We start from the raw sequence: 20,535 nt of genomic DNA on the forward strand, positions 1-20,535 counted from the left end.
TGTGGCTAACATCAGTAGGAAAATGAAAGTATCGCGTAGATATAAAAATCAACAGAAGCTTTTAAAGTTTACACGAATGTTTCCAGGTAGTCAAAAATAGGCCTGCACAAAGATTATGAGCTGGATTTTATGGACCCCTGCAGGGTGTTTTTTACTCGGGGTGGTGGGGTGGCATGTAAAATATCAATAACCCACCACCTCCCCTATGATCCCCAATTATATACGATCGGCTGGTTGGCACTGAAATTGGCAGCAAGGCCACCATTTTTAAATAAATGATTAACATGCACTGAAGCTTGCCAACAAAGCAGTTGACCTGAATATAATGCTGCCCATGGCACAAAATGGTTGGCATGGGCAGGGGAGCGAGATTCAGAAGCCATTTTTGAAATAACTGTGGAAAACACAGGAACAGGGTGAATCTTTTTTTTGGGGGGGGGGTGGTTCCCGTGCACATCAAGATGTTACTTCACTCTTTGTTCCTCCCTGACTGGCATTGAAAACCCACCACCCTCTCTACCCTGCTTGGGCTCCCCGATTCCTTCCCACTCTAAAAGCCCAGGACTTATCTTAGTCCGGAATCCTGCTATTAAACTCTAGTGTTGCTGGAGCCACCGGCCAATGGTTCTCGGGGACTTCTGCCCACTGAGGGGGGGATGTCCAACCCTTACCTTCTTCAGGCCACCGCAGCTTGTTATCGACAATCGATCGGTACAGTCTCAACTTTCCTTCCGGGTGAAGGTGTGATTGACCATCATGCCCCCCCCCCCCCCCCCATCCCACTTCCCCATAAAATTCAGCCCCCTATCATTTAAACTATTTTAAAACATATTTATTCCAATTATTCTAACAACTGAGGTTGAGTTACCATCCTGGATTCAGTGACCACATTCTTTTGTCTGAGTCAGAAGTCCAAAGATGTGTAGGTAGGGTGGATTGGCTATGCTAAATTGCACCTTCGTGTCCAGAGATGTGCAAGTTAGGTTACAGGGTTACAGGGCAGGGCAGGGGGAATGGATATAGGTAGGGTGCTCTTTCTGAGGGTCTGTGCAGTCTTGATGGGGTGAATGGCCTCCTTTTGCACTGTAGTGATTCAATGATTCTATGAACTATCAGAAAATATTGAACACTTTAGCATCCCTTTTCTGGATAAGAGAAAACCTGGTGGATGTCTTTCAAACTGATGGGGTGGATGTAGAAAACGTGCTTCTACTTCTGGATGAATTCCCTTACTCAGCTGACTGAGTCACTTATTTCAACTTTTTACCCGATTTTTATTTCAGATTTCCTACATTTTTAAGGATTTGACTTAGTTCATGGATAGCTGCCTAAATTGTGTCACTGTGGGGAAGACACAGAATATACAGCTGTAGTGGAGTCTGCCACCTCAACACTGCACCGCTGATGGGAGGACGATATGTGCAAGCGATATAGGGAAAGAAAAAAGTGAGAACACAGAAAGAAAGCTAGATATATAAATAAAAAAGGTTCAAATGCCTGACTCAATAAAACGTTCCTTACCATGCAACTCCAATCTGTTATTTAAGAGCCAGGTTATTTGGGCCTTTGGCTTGCTGCCAGTGGTGATGCACCTGATCACCTTTTCCTCTCTTCCCTTCTGGAAATGTGTGGTGATGGTCAGGACAGGAGGAGATGGTTGTGCTAGGGAGATAAAAGGTTAACAATTGCTTTGAAAGGCCGCATTGCAAATTAAATGTCCTCTAAAATGAAATGAAAAACTGCAAATAATTCATGTTTTCCTCAAAACCGGCTGTTACTACGTTCAATCGAATGACTGAATAATATTGCCGCATTTCTATCCTTCGAACATACATACCTAAGACAGTGAGGCACACCTGTTTGGTTAATACTTGGTGGTCATAATATAAACAGGTATACACGCCATCGTCTTGCACTGTGGTATTGAGCAGAGTGACAATTAATTTTGAGCTTGAGTAATGCACTAATTTGTATCTTCTGTCCCTTAAACCTGTTGGAAAAAATAATTTCTTCGTAACCTTTGTTTTTAATATCCAAACAAGCATACATATATCTGAGAATAAGAACAATATGTCTCCATTGAAAGATGGAAATTGAACGTTGTGAAGTGGGAGAAATTTATTTCTATAGAATATTTGATTACTTTTTAAAGAGATCTGTTCATCTTGTTGCTTGAGGGATCAATGTAAGTGAAAATTATATATTTAAAATATTCCATTTCATTCATGTTATTTCAAGCATCTGGGTTTGCTGAGAAGCCTAAAAGCTTTGAACTGCATTGGTTACAATCAATTTCACGATCCATTACCTTTTACAAGCCTCTTGACTGCCAGGTCCATACTATTTCAAAGGAGAGATTCACTTTGTTTTTATAGCTTTTCACAGTCCATTAATTCTGAAGGGCTTCCTCTTTTGAGCAGTTGTTTCTAACTGCGGTTTATTCATAAAGGCTTTGTTTTGGTTCTGAAGTCCTTAATTTTAAATATCTGGGCGAGATCCTGTTCACGCCAAATGAAGTAGGATGGGAGAATGGGAAATTGATTTGCGGCCATGCCAATCCCATTTCGGGGCTCTACTTCAATTCTCCCGATGTAGCAGGATATGCGGCAGACGCAACGCGGCCAGAGAATCGTCCACATTGTTGCAACACAAATGTGAAGTCCTGTGGATATTGGAAATCTGGGAAAAAACATGTAAATGCTAGAAACACTCAGCAGCTCATCCAGAATTATTAGAGGGGAAGGATCTCTCAGATGTGGGCCCTGCTTCAGAAGGATGAAGGATCCACATCTGAAAATGAACCTGCCTGCTCCCTCCAAAAATGTTGGGTGACCTGTTAAGTGTTTCCATCATTTTCTGTTTTTGTTGTCATCATTGCAGAGGGGCAGCATGGTGGCCTAGTGGTTAGCACAACCGCCTCACGGCGCTGAGGTCCCAGGTTCGATCCCGGCTCTGGGTCACTGTCCGTGTGGAGTTTACACATTCTCCCCGTGTCTGCGTGGGTTTCACCCCCACAACCCAAAAATATGCAGAGTAGGTGGATTGGCCATGCTAAATTGCCCCTTAATTAGAAAAAATAATTGGCTAATCTAAATGTATAAAAAAAAATAAAATCAAAAAAATCAAAAACAAATCATTGCAGATAAGAGTTTAGAACGACAGTATTTCAAATTTCATTAACAATGTTTCATAAAAATGCTACTCAAATAGAAGTAGCATTATCAAATAGATCATGGAACATACTGTGCAGAAGGAGGCCATTCAGCCCAGCGAGTCTACACCGACCCACTTAAGCCCTCACTTCCACCCTATCCCCGTAACCCAATAACCGCTCCTAACCTTTTTGGACACTAAGGGCAATTTAGCATAGCCAATCCACCTAACCTGCACGTCTCTGGAGTGTGGGAGGAAACCGGAGCACCCTGAGGAAACCCACTCAGACACGGGGAGAACGTGCAGACTCCACGCAGAAGTGACCCAGCAGGGAATCGAACCTGGGACCCTGGCGCTGTGAAGCCACAGTGCTAGCCACTTGTGCTGCCCGACGAAGGGATATGATGTACATTTCTGTAATGATGCTTTCAAGAAAAAGAAACTATACTTATAGATTAATGTTATATTAGTGAGCAATGACTTCTAAGAAGACAACTAGTAATTTGTTTTTGTGGGGTAACGATGTGAATTCAAGCCCCCCACTTTATTTCACTGGACCACAAGAGTCAGCTGGAGAGAAGAGAAATTCAGACAGCAGTAGAATCACATTGGTCTCATGGATCTAGGTTCTGACTGGTGTTGATTTATAAAAATAAGCAATTTTGAGGTACATAACATGTAAGAACGTATCTCACTTGGTTTCCAACTTACATTTATGCCTCTTGCTAAACTTAAGTTTCAGTGCTCACATTTTCTTGCTATTATTAGGTAGCACATTTGAATTGTAGAGGAGGGAGGTGGGGGGGGGGGGGGGGGGGGGGGGGCGGCACTATTAACAAATGGAGAGGAAGTGGCGAATTTAGTGTAAAAGATAAAGTCAAGCACATTTAGCTATATCTAGAGTAAGCTATGTTGTGTCAGACCGCAACAAAGTCTGTACAGCTCGGACATTAGTTTCACAGACAGTTTGACAGGAAAAACATAAACTAGCAGACATTGCACTCAGTGTCTTTACCCTAAATCTGTAACTAAAAGCCTGGTCACAACGTCGCAATAGAAATATCTGATGTATAATTTCCACGTGGCATTGACTTATCTCTTTGGCCAAGTTTTTGGTCTCCTGTCCTAAAATGTCTTAGTATGTGTTTTGGTGTTAAATTGTATCAGATAGTGGTTCTGTCTTGGGATGCTTTGCTCTGTTAAATGTGTGATTTACATGCAGGTTTTCATTGTAATCTGATTAATTAATTCTACGCAGACAAGGACTGAACCTGGAAATTTCTTGCTCTCTATATATTTTGGGGGAATTTCCTGTGCACATCAAGGTGCTACTCCACCCCTTGTTCCTCCCTGCCTGGCCTTGAAAATTCACCCTCCTCGCCGCTCTCCTTAGGTTCTCCGATTCCTTTCTGCTCCAAAAGCTCAGGATTTATTTTAGTCTGGAATCGATCGATATGCACCTTGGGCGTACTTGCCGAACCCCGAAATGCCTACTATTGAACTCTGCTGCTACTGGGACTGCTGGTGCATTGGTGTAGGGAGAGGGAGATATCTGATACATTGGGACTGGTATCGGGCCAGATAGGACCTGTACAAGATGGACAGTTTGCACCTTAGCAGGACTGGCAATAACATCCTTTCAGGGAGATTTGCTAGTGCTGTTGGGGAGAATTTAAGCTAGATTGCCAACGGATGGGAACCTGAGAGGGAGCTCAGATCGGAGGGAAGGTAGCAGGAAAGCAGTAAATAAAATTAGAATGCAAATTAAGTGAAGGCTAGTATCAACTAGCAAGAAGCTCATCTGAATTCTCCCTCAGTGTACCCAAACAGGCACAGTAGTGTGGTGACTAGGGCATTTTCACAGTAACTTCATTGCAGTGTTAATGTAGGCATACTTGTGACAATAATAACAATTATTATTATTATGTACTAGATGGATTTTTGAGGCAGTGCATTGAGGAACCAACTTGGAATTAGGTTACTTTAGATTTAATATTATGTAACAACAAAAGGCTAATTAATAACCTTTCTTTAAAGATATCTTTAGTAAATAATGACCATAATATGATAGAATTTTACATTAAGTTTGAATGTAAAATAATTCATTCTGAAAATATGGTGTTAAATCTGAATAAAGGAAACTATGAAGTATGATCGGCAAGTTGGCTATAGTGGATTGAGAAAATACACATAACATTTAACTGAAGACAGGAAATAGCTAGTATTTAAAGAAGCATGGTTTGCAACAAATACACATTTCTCGAAAGACACAAAAACCAACGGGAAGGGTGAATCATCCATGGCGAACAAAATAAGTTAAAGGCTGCATTAGATTAAAGAAAGTGATTTATAAGGTTGCTAGATAAACCAGTAAGCCCGTAGAGTGGAAGAAATTGAGTGCAGCAAGAGAGGACTAAGGAACTGAGAAAGAAAGGGAAAAGTGAATATGAACTCCAACTAGTGAAAAACATGAAGGCGGACTGTTAAAGCTTCTTCAGGTAAGTGAAAAGGAATAGCAAGGACAAATGTGACTCCATTATAAGGACAGGGCAGGAGAATTGATAATAGTGAATAGGGAAATGGCAGAGAAACCAATCAGTTCATGTCTCGCTTTCAAGGAGGGTGAAACAGAAAATCTCCCAGAAATACCAGGGAACCAAACGGCTTGTGAAAATAAGGAACTGAAACAAATTATTATTAACAAAGAGGTAGTACTTGAACAATTAATTGGATTGGATTGTGTGTTGGTAAATCTCATGGGTTTGATGAGCTGCATTCCAGAGTGTTGAAGGAGGTGGCTTTGGAGATTGTGGAGATTTGTATTTATATTTAAAAATACTGTTACCAGAATGTTATGATGCCTCATGACAAGTTCTGAGATGGGGACAATGGGAGTGGGGGTGGGAGGGGGGGGGGGGGTTTCATGGGAAACATATCATTTTGTGGAATCTCACCCACCCTGATCCAGATGAGATTTTACAGTGGGCCAGGCAGGGTATTGGGTGGGAACCATGCTGCTATTAAAGTCCTTAAGTGGCCACTTAATGGCACAGCCCCAATTTTTAGGTTGGCTGGTGCCCAATGACTGAGGATGGGAACCTGAAAATATTTTCACCGTCAATCATGGGTGGGAAGGGGTGAGTTGGGAAGGGGGAGGGGGGAGGGTGGACATTAAACCAGAAGGTCCCCTCAGGCTGGGGGGGGGGGGGAGGTCCCTCCCCTCACTCCCTTCCCTCACTCCTCACTCTCCAGGGCATCTGTCCTCCTTCCCATAAAGAGTTCTAACTGTTCTGATACTCTGAAGACTGCTGTTTTTGGGCATGGCTCCACCCTCATCCCCACAACACTGGACATCGCCGAGAAAGATGTTGTGCAGAATCCGACAAGTCTGACGCATGACCGACCATGTGGGCGTGGTTGGCCGGGCCTCCCTGGTACCGTTCGCATTTGTCCTCCACCTCCGGGAAGAACCTGCTTATTTGCAGGGCCGGCTCAAGGCACCGGCAACTCGGGCTGTTGCCCGGGGCGCCATGTGCTCGGGGGCGCCAGACTCGGGTCCCGCGCATGCGCAGTTGGTCCGGTGCCAACCAGCGCATGCGCGGTGGCCGGCAGCCCCCAGGGCGGCCCCCCGGCTCGGTCCGCCCCCACCCGCTCGGTCCCCCCCCGCCCCCCTCGGGTCCGCCCCCCGCCCCGCCCTCGGGTCCGCCCCCCCGCCTCGCCCTCGGGTCCGCCCGCCCCCCGCGTCCGCCCGCCCCCCGCGTCCGTCCGCCCCCCCGCGTGTTCGCCCCCCTCTGGTCCGCCCCTCCTCGGCCACCCCACACCGCCCCCCCTCCTCGGCCCCCTCGGCCTCGGCCCCGCCCCCCCTCGGCCCCGGCCCCGCCCCCCCCTCGGCCTCGCCCCCACCCTTGCCCCCCCCCGGCCTCGCCCCCCCCCCGACCCCGCCCCGCCCCCCCGGCCCCGCCCCCCCGGCCCCGCTCCCCCGGCCCCCCCCACCGGCCCCCCCGACCCCCCTCCCCCGGCCCCCCCCCCCCCGGCCCCCCCCCCCCCCCCCCCCCGGCCCCCCCCCCCCCCCCCCCCCCCCCCCCAAGGGCGCCGAAGTTCAGCTTGCCCAGGGCGCCAGCAACCCTAGAGCCGGCGCTGCTTATTTGGGTTCTAGTTAAATGTGCTCTGTGTACCGGGTACAGCAACGATGAGTGCTGGGGGCACAGTTGTTCACAATATACATTTGGATGTGGGGAGCAAATGTGATATTTCCAAATTTGCTGACGACACAAAAATTAGGTGGGAATATAGCTTGTGAAGAGGATGAAAGAACGCTTTAAAAGGACTTGCCAGGCAAAACAAATGGGCAAGAACATGGCAGATGGAGTATAATGTGAATAAGTGTGGTTATCCACTTTGCTATAAAAATAGAAAGGCAGCATATGGTGAGACATTGGAAATTGTTGATGTCCAAAGGGACTTGGATATCCTTGATTATGAGTCACTAAAAGCTAGCATGCAGGTGCAATAAGCACTTAGGAAAACAAATAGGGATTTGAGTAGAGGAATGAAGATGTCTTGCTGCAATTGAACACAACCTGAGTGAGACTGCACCTGGTGTAATGTGTCTAGTATTGGTGCCCTTATCTAAGGAAGGATTTTCTTGTCAAGGAGGGAGTGTAATGAAGGTTTGCCAGACAAATCCTTGGGATGGCAGAATTGTCTTATAAGGGGAAATTGATGAAACTGAGCCTGTATTCTCTAATGTTCTATGGTACTTAAGTTGGAATTGGGGTTTAATTGTAATTGGGCGGCACAATAGCATAGTGGTTAGCACTGTTCCTCCCACAAGTCCTGAAAGATGTGCTGTTTGGTGAATTGGACATTCTGAATTCGCCCTCTGTGTACCCGAACAGGCGCCGGAGTGTGGCAACTCGGGGATTTTCACAGTAACTTCATTGCAGTGTTACTGTAAGCCTACTTGTGACAATAATAAAGATAATTTTTATTATTATTTAATAGATTGCATTATTGTTTAATAGATTGTGCCAAATATAGAGGGTGGCATTGTCATGCTGTAGGTGGTACAGGTGGCATTGTGATGCTGTAGATGAAATGATTACTAAACACAAACTTGGAATCGAAGAAGTCTTTCCAGTTCTTATTCTAGAGTTATCATTGGAGCTCAACACAAAGTTCATACAGACCATTAAAAATTGGATGTAGTTAGAATATTTCCCCTGGCTGGTGAGTCTAGGACCAGAGAGCACAGCCTGAGAATAAGGGGCAGGCCATTTAGGACTGAGATGGGGAGGAATTTCTTTACTGCGAGGCTAGTGAATCTTTGGAATTCTCTACCCCTGAGGGTTGTGGAAACTCGATCATTGAGCATGTTCAAGACAGAAACCGATGGACCTCTGGATACTAATGACATCAGTGGATCTGGGGATATTGCAGGAAAGTGACATTGAGGTATATGATCAGCCATGATCTAATTGAATGGTGGAGCAGGCTCAACGGACTAAATGGCCTCCTCCAGCTCCTATATTCCTATCTTTCAAGAAGCAATGACCCAAATAAATAGTGGAATAGGTTTGCGAGGCTGAAAGGCCTACTTCTGGTACATTGAACAATAATATTCTTGCTTACCTCGAATATTGTTAAAATATGTAACTTGCCACCGTGGATTTGTCCACTCAATAAATGCCTTCTCACTTCCATCCATCGAACAATTGAGAACGACTGATTGGCCCTCGATCACAGTGATGTTTTCCCTCGGCAGGGTGGCTGAGTTTGCTGAAAGTACAGAAGATTTTTTTTAAAAACCTGCACTTGAATTACGTACATTTCATTGGAAATGTGACTCCTTACAATCCTACTGTGTGAAGAATCAAGCTCTTTGACAAATCCCAACTGATTATTCCAAAGTCCTTTATAAAAGCTTGAAAGACAGAGATTTATTCAACATCAAAACAAAGGTATTTCAAGTGTCAATGTGCAAGCAAGCTGGATTGTTGCTCTTTGAAAACTTTCAAAAATATTGAGTGTCATTTTATTGAATTCAATGGAAGAGGAGGATCTTACTGGGTGGTTGATTTGATATTGTGCATTTTACACTGTATATTGTATCATGCTGAAAGATAACATTTTCCCTCTGCATTAATCACTGTTTGTGAGTTAATCAGCATTCCAATAATTTCCGGCTTTCAAGATCCTAATAGTAATACCCCCTTCACAATAGGCCCAATCGTGAAACGCAGCTATTTTTGATTTTATAATACATACAGAAGGTGATAAACAACCACAATTTTTTCCTGCACATCCTCTTCAATGAAACTTCCTTCAACATTCAGCAATTCCTCACATCCTGAAGAATTTTAGTACGGCTCAGAATTTCATTCTTTACAGATCTGAGGTTGTTCTGAATATTGCTTTGTTATCAATTGCAGTACCAATCACCTTTGTTCCTTTAACAACTTGAACTCGATTGCCAAAGAGGTCATGATAAACACCTTACGCTGTCTAGCGAAGAGAAAAATGGAGGCACTTTACAATCAGGGTAACAATCTCATAGAATCATAGAATTTACAGTGCAGAAGGAGGCTATTTGGCCCATCGCGTTTGCACCGGCCCTTGGAAAGAGCACCCTACCCAGGCCCACACAGCCACCCTATCCCCGTTACCCAGTAACCCCACCTATCCTTTTTGGACACTAAGGACAATTTATCATGGGCAATCCACCTAACCTGCACATCTTTGGACTGTGGGAGGAAACCGGAGCACCCGGAGGAAACCCACGCGCACACGGGGAGAACGGGCAGACTCCGCACAGACAGTGACCCAAGCCAGGATCGAACCTGGGACCCTGGAACTGTGAAGGAACTGTGCTAATCACTGTGCTACCGTGCAGCCCAAACTATTAAAGAGAGACTCTTCAACAACCTTATGCCATTCGGAGATGCAGGGTAACAAATACACACTGTATTTGCATGAGTATTGTTTATCAACCTTTGCACAACCAATAAATCTTTTATTCTCCTCACTCCAACCCAATAATTTGTGCTAAGTGCAACATGTTTCCCTCTTGGCCATTCTCCACGTGTGACACTCCGGTATGTATAAATATCTTGTCGGTTTAGCAGTTGAGCCTCACTTATTAATTCAGTGCACAGAGGGAATTGAACCTTGCTGCTTTATGCAATTAAACCATTGGTAAAGTAACACAACTACTTTATCTGTAATTCTTTGCATCAATGTTTTGCAACAAAGCCTCTTGTAATCCACAAATTGGTAGCAGACAGCGCTAGGATCTGATTGGTGTGGTGGCTCATCTTATTACAAGGTTGAATAGGCTACAAAGGTTGTTATGAGTTTGAAACATACCACACCAATAAATAATTCAAGATATGATATGCACAGTCCTGTCTCTTCTGTATCTGTCTAAAGACTCTGGAAGTGGATTTGCTGGGAAAATGTGGCTTTTTCATTTCCTTCTCAATCACCTCTGCTATAGTCAACCACCGTGTCAGCAAAAGGTGCTCTGTGATGTCCACAACAGTGACATCAAGCGGGTTAAGTAGCTAACTAATAAGAATTGTCTGACAGCAAACCAAAAAAGTACCAGGCTCCGATTATCATTGCTTAATAATTTTCAGAATAAAATAAAGGTTGGAACCGGCATGGTTAAAAAAAAATTTGTTCATGGGATGTGGGCGTTACTGACTAGGACAGCATTTGTTGCTCATCTCTGATTTCCCTTGAGAAGGTGAAGGTGAGCCAGCTTCTTTAAATGCTGCAATCCATCTGGTGTAAGAACTGCCAAGATGCTGTGAGGGAAGGCATTTTGGGATTCTGGCACAGCTACAATGAACGGATGGTGGTATATTTTCAAGACGGGATGGTGTATGGCTTCAAGCCTAACATGGTGGTGTTCCCGCGCATCTGTTGCCCTTGTTCTTGTAGGTAGCAGAGATCGTCAATTTGTAAGGTACTTTTGAAGTATTCTTTGAGTTGCTGCAGGGCATCTTGTGATGCTACACACGGCTATCATTGGTGGTAAAGGGATGACATCAATAATAGCAACCAAGGCTAATGAGTGGCCCTGCATCATGCCCATGGACCGCATGAGTGACATTAGGCATTTGCATTAACCACGACCCCATACATAATATGAAATACATTTAATAGTTGCCAAATATTTCATAGCCAGTTACAGAAGATGCTTAATTAAACATTTATATATTGATAGAACTATCATGAATTTCAAATGGCAAAAACATATCAAATATTTAGGCTGACATTATTAATGTGACTTCTTGTTTGATCGGTCCTCCAGACTTTTTCTTAGATTAGGACTTAGCAGTGTGTCTGCGTGGGTTTCCTCCAGGTGCTTCTGTTTCCTCCCACAGTCCAAAGATGTGCAAGTTAGGTGGATTAGCAATGTTAAATTGCCCCTTAGTGTCCAAAGATGTGCAGGTTAGGTGGGGTTACGGGGATAGGACAGGGAGTGGGCCAAGGTAGGGTGCTCTTTCAGAGGGTCGATGCAGACTCAATGGGCTGAATGGCCTCCTTCTGCACTGTACGAATTCTATTGTTCTTAGTTAAGAAACAAATTGCACATTTTTGGGGAAGAATTAATATTGATGTATTTCTGTGTGTTATATATATAAGCCCATAATTGTGAGAAGCCATTTAAAGACATTTCTTGGGGAATTTTTGAATAGTCCCAAACTGTGTTTTCTAAACTTTATATCGAGTACCAAAATTCTGGGAATTTAGTAGATCACAGGAATTCCAATTTGACAACTAAAATCTGAACTAAAATCTAAAACAGCATGATGAGAGGAAGTGAGAGGAAAAAAAAAACAGACTGCCATGGTCATGCAGAAGTTAGGGGAGATCACATTGGAAAGTTTGTAAAACAACCCGTTTGCAAAATGTGACTTTTCAATAGTCATCTTGGCTGCAGAACCAAAAGAGAAAGGCATTTGAAAAGAATTTTTGTGTGTAAAATTCTAATTGGCTTGACAAAATGTGAAAAGGAGGAGGAAATGTGAAATAATTAAAAGATTCCTATGCTTAAAGCTTTAATATTTTCTTTAAAAAAGTTGTGATATGTAACCTTCCACCACTCCTGCCCCCTCAATCACCTCACCTCCCTATTCTTTGGACTCTGTGACAGTGGTGGTCTTTCCGGTGCAAAGACGACTACAAGACGATATGATTCATTGTTAACACTTAAAAAAAAACACTGGAAAATTAATTAGATGTTACTCTACGAGTTTGTCAAAGTCACGTCGGCTATAGCCCAAGCATTATCCACATTTCTATTTTAAACACATTAGGAGGCAGAACATATTCATTTTGCAATTATTCACCCGAGTTAAAGACAAATGTGTCAATGATTCAGCTTTTACCACAAGCCACACTGTAACTTCATGGAGTAAGCCAGTGACAAGTAAAACTCAGTTTACTCATTCTCAGTTTCTCCAAATTTATATTTGTTGCTCTTTAAATACTTTAGTGGTACTATCAATTCGTCACATGGGATAGCCCAAACAATGCCAGCAAGGGCTGTCATATAATCATAGAATTTACAGTGCAGACGGAGGCCATTCGGCCCATCTAGTCTGCACCGGCCCTTACAAAGAGCAGCCGACTGAAGCCCACGTATCTACCCTATCCTTGTAACCCAATGACCCCCATTGAACATTTTTTGGACACTAAAGGCAATTTAGCATGGCCAATCCACTACCTGCACATCTTTGGATTGTGGGAGGAACCCGGAGCACCCGGAGGAACCCCACGCAGACACGGGGAGAACGTGCAGGCTCTGCACAGTCAGTGATCCAGCCAGGAATTGAACCTGGAACCCTGGAGCTGTGAAGCAACTGTGCTAACCACTATGCTACCGTGTTGCCCATTATAAATGTTAAATAAAAACTTTTGTTCGCTTCCTCAGATGATGCAAAATTGGAACCATGAGATCTTATGGAACCTTGATTCAATTCTTCACCGACCACTCACAACACTCCACTTGACCTGAGAAACAGAACATGACAAAAGCCAACTGACCACTAATAGCATTGCCTCCCTAAGTGGACCATCTGACATCTGTAAATGCAGTCAAATGAAAATGACCGAGAGAACAGTTTCAAGGGATGACAACTGGGAGGAAATTACTGGCCAATGACTAATTGAAAATATTACACAACACAATTGCTTCTCAACATAGCTCCAGTACTCGAATCCCTCAATACCAGTTGCATGCTGGAGGACCCTGAAGGAGTTGTTGGGTTTGTCCCTGTTTTCTGGACAGGTTCAACTGCACAGAAACAGAATCAGTGCCATCATTAAAATATTGGTTAAGTATTTAAGATTCACCAAGACCATGACATTATGAAGAAGACTTAAATGATTTTGGATTGATATCTGGAGCAATGCTGAGCCAAGAGCGTTTTTTCCTATTTCAACATAATTTTACCAATCTATAGCAAAATGCACCTGTTGGTAGTACAAATGTTGTATTAAATGTTGTAGACTGACTTAAGATGGCGCCGGAGCGAGGTGACTTCTTGCAAGCTGTGTCCAGCATATCCTCTAATTCTATCTTTCACTCTCGTTCTATGCTTCTAAAACTTCATTCTAACTCTTTTATACTCTCTAACAATGTTCGGAGTAAGTTGATCTTTTCTCTACACTTTGCTATAACTGTAACATTATATTCTGCAGTCTCTCTTTTCTTCCTTACGTACGGTGTGCATTGTTTGTACAGCATGGAAGAAACAATACTTTTCACTGTATACTAATACATGTGACAATAATAAATCAAATCCAATCAAATCAAAAATTTGTAATTTGTAGTTGAGGTCCATTTACTGGATTAATTGATGCAAATAATATTAATGTTTCTATTAATCAAAATCAACTATGCTGATGATTATACTTATTTTTAATGGTGTTATTATATTTCCAATTGTTCTCATGGGAAGGTTAACTTAAATTAATTGATTTTAATACTGTGCAAGATGTAACTGTAGCACGTTTTTGAACCAGATTTAAGACCAGCAGCCACAGATTATCTGGTTCTTCCATCTATTTCTGCTTGTAGCAGCTTGTGTACCTGTTGATTGCCTTAACAAACACCGCATTTCAGGGTTAATTCATTACTTGGGAAATGCTTGAGATAGAGTGAGTTTATTCATCACAAAACCAACCAAGCTGTCTTCTCAGAATTCGACTGGTTCACCCTACAGAGGTCAACATTGGCTTCCTGTACAATGATCACTTCAACCCTGCAGCCATGAATAGCTTATTGCATTGGAATATGGGTAGTGGCATTTGCATTCGGCACGATAAACCTGAGGGAAAATGCTACTAAAATAATTTTACAATGTGGAAATTTGGTATTTGTATCTCGCAGGATTGATAATGGAGCAGGAGAAAGTGGGCAAGTTAAAAGGTGAGGCGACATTGATTTCCTGTTACACGAATTGAGATGAAAATAACTGTCTGCTGTAGCCACTCTTCCTGTCACGCTGTAATATGTGAATAGGCATAGTAAAACATGAATTGCCACAAGATAATAATCAAAATCAAGATATGAGAAATCCTGCAACAAAAGATTTTGAATAGGCTAGATTTATTATAATTCATGATAGCTAGTTTGTCACCGTTCGGTACAAAGCTGTAGTCTCGTCCTGAAATTTAAATGACTTACATAAATGATTTCAGTTCATGTCCACATCTAAACTCTTTAATGGTGTTAAAAGCTTTATAACGTAACTTTAACTATCATAAATTTGTAGTAAATAAGCCACAGGCATAGGAATAACGTGCTGTGGTAAATGTGTTTGTATATTTAAGTTCTTTTTACATTAAAATTATAGCACTGAGCAATAGTGTTAATGACAGTGTTAAATTCTCATGGCCATGAAAGGATAAGGGACGTATTGAAGAGTTTGTAAGATCTCAGTAAGGTAACTTCGCCCGTCCCACACTCCCATGCGTGAAGGGAGCATGAGTTGAAAATAGGGCTATAATATTGTAACAGCATCATAAAACATGTTCATGTTGATCTCCTCATATTTCCAATGAAATTATAAATGTTATAATATGCCATGATTTATCTGAAAAGAAACTCTTCGCAGACACATTTACAGTATTATTACATCAATGGAATTTTATCCCAATATTTCTAGTTGGCCACTATGTGCATTTTTTGGATAATTTGTCTCACAAATCTATCTGCCTCAGTTAGGGTGAACTCTTGTCAATTCCTATCCAAGTTTCAAAATGAACCCTCAGTAGAAACAAAGTTGAATCCAAGAGGAAGGGAGAAAAAGCTAATACTTGTCCATTTCCCCACACACAAGATAATTCCGAACTTGTGCATAAGTTGAATGAATAATATATAAAAAAACTATGTGAAATGATGTTATGGATTTGCAACCTTCAGTCGTTTCAACAAAATCTCCAAATTTAATTTCAGGCATGCCAACTATATTTTCAATGTAAAATATAACGGGAAAATTGGTGTTAAAAAGCTTTTCTGACCAGGGAGTCTTCACACCCAAGCCTTATTAGATAATTCAGCAACAGAGATCAAAGTCATGATTTTAATACTATCTTTGTGCCTGTTTCCCTTTGGGCACAGTCGATTGAGCCAGCAAGGAACGGGATGGCAGTTCAAGTCTGTAACCTATAGAGGTTTAATTTTGAAGCTCGTTTTCCTCATTCCAAATTTAACATTTTCACTATAATAATCCATTTTACAATTGAACAAAATATCAATAAACTTTATTTCACGATATTAAGGTAGATAACATGGGCTGCTGTTTATGATATAAATAATGGGTAAGGGAGGAAGACCTTTGCCACTCATGTATTACAATGCTGACTTTCCAATCAGTAGAATAAACTGGAAAAAACATATTCAGCTTCTTTGCTATTTGTTTACTGTTACAATTTGAAATACCAGGGGCTGGATTGTCCCAAAGCAACCCCAACCCCCTCCCATACAGGGCCACCTGTCGCTTGTTCTTTAGTATTGATTTCACTGAGCACTCTCTTTTGTTCTCCTATTAACACATTCTGCTATTTTACCTTTATGCCACTATCAGCACCTCCTTTAGTCTTTAAAATTACCATTAACACTTTGTCTTGTGTCCATGACACTGTTGTCAATCTCCCCTTATCTCCCACTTATCCCTGATCTTCTAAACTGCTCCACCTTCTCCACCCCCCTCCCCTCCAGCTATATATTCCATCCATTCCTACCCCTCTTCAGCTCTGAAGAAGAATCATATGCACTCGAAACGTCAATTTTGATTCGCTCGCCACAGATGCTGCCAGGCCTGCTGAGTTTATTCAGCACTTTCTGTTTTTACTAACACTATGTTTTAATGTACTTCAAGAAAAATTAATCTATTCTATATTTCTAGAAAACAAATCAGATTTTATTTAATCTATGTCCAGATGATCCATTTTCATGAAAGAAAGAGGATTGATTCAAGGGGTTCTTAAGCTAATTTTTTGATTCATTACAATTATATTTACTAATTGTACTATTTATAAATTCCCATACCGGCTGAGGTTATCCATGAAGGCCCCGCCTTCTCAACCTTGCCTGAGGTGTGGTGATCCTCAGGTTAAATCACCACCAGTCAGCTCTTTCTCAAAAGGAGAGAGCAGGCTGTGGCCCAGAGGGACAAGCTGACTTTCACTATTTATAAAAATTGCCTCAATTGTGCTTGTAAACCCAATGCACCATTGTATTTTTAATTCTTTATGCAATTTATAGACCCGTTCATTTTAAGTTCATGTATTTCCAACAACTGTTCAGCAGATCAATATTGGTCACGTCTGTAAAGGGGTTTTAAGTACAATTCAACTGTGCATAAAACATGTGGTAGGTAGGAAATTGGACATCTATTAAACAGCCTGTCTGATTTGCTTTTATTCCAGTTTGCTGTTTTGCTCCCCCCCCCCCCCGAAGCTGATTTTCACCTGTTTAACATTTTAACCAGATAGATAACCATCGGTATTTTAACCCTCTGTGTCAGCAATGTCGCAGTGGTTGCCCCTCTCACAAAATTGTGAATACAAGCTCCGCTCCAGAGATATGAGCACAAGATTTGCCACCTCAATGCATTACTGATGCAGGAAGAAAAGATTAGAGGTGCGATCTTCCAGATTAGATGTCCAGATTCCAAGCCCGGTCTTGGCAGGTGGTCACAAAAGTTCCCATGCCCATAATTCAAAAGAAGAACAGGGGAATTATCCCATCACAGGTGACAACTTTCTTTAGGCACTGCAGAACGGTAATCAAGAAGAAATCCATATGATCGTTTCATTCCAACCTACGAGTGCTGAGCCCAATTATAGTGTCCTGGCCAATTAAGCTAAATTAACACAGGTAAGGAATCAAACCTGACCGTCCAAAGACATGCAGGATAGGTGGATTGGCCATGCTAAATTGCCCTTCATGTCCAAAAAGGTTAGGAGGGGTTATTGGGTTACGGGGATAGGGTGGAAGTGAGGGCTTAAGTGGGTCGGTGTAGACTCGATGGGCCAAATGGCCTCCTTCTGCACTGTATGTTCTATGTCTTCTATGTCTAAGAGATAATTGGAACTTGTCATAAAGGTGCTATTCTGTGGGACTCAGTTACGCAGTGGCTAAACTCAACTGAGATAGCATGAGGGACGTCTGTTTCAATCTTTTAAATATACTCTCATGCTCAGTTGGACAAGTATATTGGAGAAAATATGAAGAAAAAGATGCTGCAGAGGCAACTGTTTAGTGGCAGCAATTGCAAAATATACAAGAATTTTAACATAGATTACTTTTACTATAATTTTTAAAACACAGTAATTAAAATAACTGCAGTGAAACATAAATCATTGCCTTAATTTAAAAAAAGTCATCATATAGATTCTCCTGTGTTCTCTCAGCTTTCTGAATATAACGATAATGGCAATGTTACAAATGTTTCCACAACACAAGAGTGCATATTCAGGTAAATTCCCATCACTGAAGGAAAACAAGGTTTGTTTGTTCATACAGCGTTACAGCTGAGCTTGAGCTTGGCTGGTCTGGACACTTGCAGTGGGCTTCACACACTGGCAATTGGGAGCGAGACTCCTTGCTGACCTTTCTCTGCCCTAACTTGGGCTTGAACAACAATTAAAGCACCACTAATGTTGCTCTGGCTGACATGAACTAAATATTGAACTTCCTGGTGCATATGGGTGATTTGCTGCAAAAACCCATGGTGCTGCCTGAGAGAGCTCATAAATAATTTAAACTCTTCTGAGGCCAGCTTTCTCAACATAAGATGTCGTACAAATAATTTGGCTGTTATAATCCGGGTGAATACATCACTTTCAATTATCAATAAATATACTTGATATGAAAATGCAATTAATAAAATGTCAATATAACCATTTAACACTTTCAAAGATAAGTGTGCCCATACCTCCAAAACACCTTTCTGTATTCAAAACCAAATATTAATTTTCATTGAAAAAGCTGAATACAAAAGTTTTATAAACAGGATGCCAGTTAGCTATATCCACCCAGCCTCATCTTATTCATTGCACTGTGTAAGTTAAAAATAAAATCATTTTAGTTTTACTGTTGAGAAGTAAAGTAAAGCTTTGATTTACCTTGCAGCACTAAAAATGCTAGAAGATACAGCATTGAACAAGTAGCCATGGTATCCCTTCACAAACCGTACAGTCTCTGGTCTCTTCCTCTACTGCTGTATTTAGTAAAGCACCCTGGTACAAGACAGGACGTGGGTTCCCGTGACATCACAAAGTCATAAGTGGTAATGGACTTTCCACCCAGTTTTAAATCTATGTATAGCGCAGACATCAGGCTGGGTAAACATTACAACGTTTCGATGCTGTTTTCCTCCTTCAAGTAAAAATGTAACATTTTTCATTCCCAAAAAGCTGTGGAGACAGCTGCTAATCTCCTCATATTGCATCAATTTCTTCAATGGAGATCGAGGAAATTTGGGTGTAAATAATTTAAACCCTTTCTTACACTTACACTCAAGTTTCCTCCACCTTCAGCAGAACTTGAATAGGATGGGAATAAAGGTATATGGACCCCTGAAGTGTAGAAGATTTTAGTTTAGACGGGCAGCATGGGCGGCGGAGGCTTGGAGGGCCGAAGGGCCTGTTCCTGTGCTGTACTTTTCTTTGTTCTTTGTTATAACCTTGAATGCAGCCCTCTGCTATTATAGGAACATTGGACTAAGGAGTAGGAATAGGCCATTCAGTCTGTTCTGCTATTCAGTAAGATCATGGATGATTTGAACTCCAGTCTCCTGACTGTCCCCCCCCCCCCCCCCCCCGCCCCATAATCTTTGACTCCCTTCTATCTATCCAGCTCTGCCTTGAATACATTGGATGACTCAGCCTCCACTGCATTGTGGTTAAAGAGAATTCCACATACCAATGACACTCTGAGAGAAAGAATTTCTTCCCATCTCCATCATAAAACCATCTTATTTTTAAAATATCTAGTCCCCCCCACAAGAAGAAACATCTTCCCGGTATCCACCCTATCAAGTCCACCCAGGATCTTACATCTTTCAATAAGATCGCCCTTCGTTCTTCTAAGCTCCTATTTGCATAGGCCCAATCTGTTCAACCTTCCTTCATGGGATAAGCCGCTCATCTCAGGAATAAGTCAACCCTTCTCTGAGTTGCTTCCAATGCAATTACATCTTTTTGCAAATAAGGAGACCAAAACTATACACAGTATTCCAGATGTGCGCCGGGATTCTCCCCTACCCGGCGGGGCGAGAGGTCCCGGCGTGTTGGAGTGGTGTGAACCACTTCGGCACTGGGCCGCCCCAAAGATGCGGAATTCTCCGCACCTTTAGGGGCCAAGCCCTCACACTGAGGGGCTAGGCCCACGCTGGAGTGGTTCCCACTCCACCGGCTGGCATGAACGGCCTTTGGCGCCACGCCAGCCGGGGCCGAAAGGACTTCGCTGGCCGGCATAAGTCCGCGCATGCGCCGGAGCGTCAGCGGCTGCTGACATCATACCGGTGCAGGCGCAGGGGAGGGCGTCTCTTCCGCCTCTGCCCTGGTGAAGACCATGGCGAAGGCGGAAGAAAAAGAGTGCCCCCACGGCACAGGCCCGCCTGTCGATCTGTGGGCCCTGATCACAAGCCATGCCACTGTGGGGGCACCCCCGGGGTCAGATCGCCCCGCGCCCCCCCCCTCCCCAGGACCCTGGATCCCGCCTGCGCCGCCAATCCCGCCAGTCAGGTAGGTGTTTTAATCCATGCCGGCTGGAGAGGCCTGTCAGCGGTGGGACTTCGGCCCATCGCGGGCGGGAGAATCGCCTCGGGGGGCCCGCTGACCGGCGCAGCGCGATTC

At 42.9% G+C, this 20,535-nt stretch overlaps 1 protein-coding gene across 4 annotated transcripts in view; it reads right to left on the bottom strand.

The window, feature by feature from the left end:
- LOC119953958 (cytotoxic and regulatory T-cell molecule) overlaps positions 1-18,920 on the bottom strand; it is a 40,183-nt gene extending 21,263 nt beyond the window's left edge. For 3 of the 4 annotated variants that reach the window (XR_005458150.1, XM_038778679.1, XM_038778677.1), the window contains exons 1-4: positions 18,802-18,920; positions 8,785-8,931; positions 1,838-1,990; positions 1,522-1,662 (exon numbers count right to left, since the gene is read on the bottom strand). Coding sequence is in view for 3 of the 4 variants with exons in the window: in XM_038778679.1 (XP_038634607.1) it covers positions 1,522-1,662; positions 1,838-1,990; positions 8,785-8,931; positions 18,802-18,850 (490 nt within the window). In the remaining variant the exon portion in view is untranslated. The remainder of the gene's footprint in view (positions 1-1,521; positions 1,663-1,837; positions 1,991-8,784; positions 8,932-18,801) is intronic. The other variant, XM_038778680.1, reaches the window with a different exon arrangement.
- Between the last annotated feature and the right edge of the window lie 1,615 nt (positions 18,921-20,535).

The sequence above is a fragment of the Scyliorhinus canicula genome, chromosome 19 (genome assembly GCF_902713615.1).
Source record: "Scyliorhinus canicula chromosome 19, sScyCan1.1, whole genome shotgun sequence".
NCBI lineage: Eukaryota > Metazoa > Chordata > Chondrichthyes > Carcharhiniformes > Scyliorhinidae > Scyliorhinus > Scyliorhinus canicula.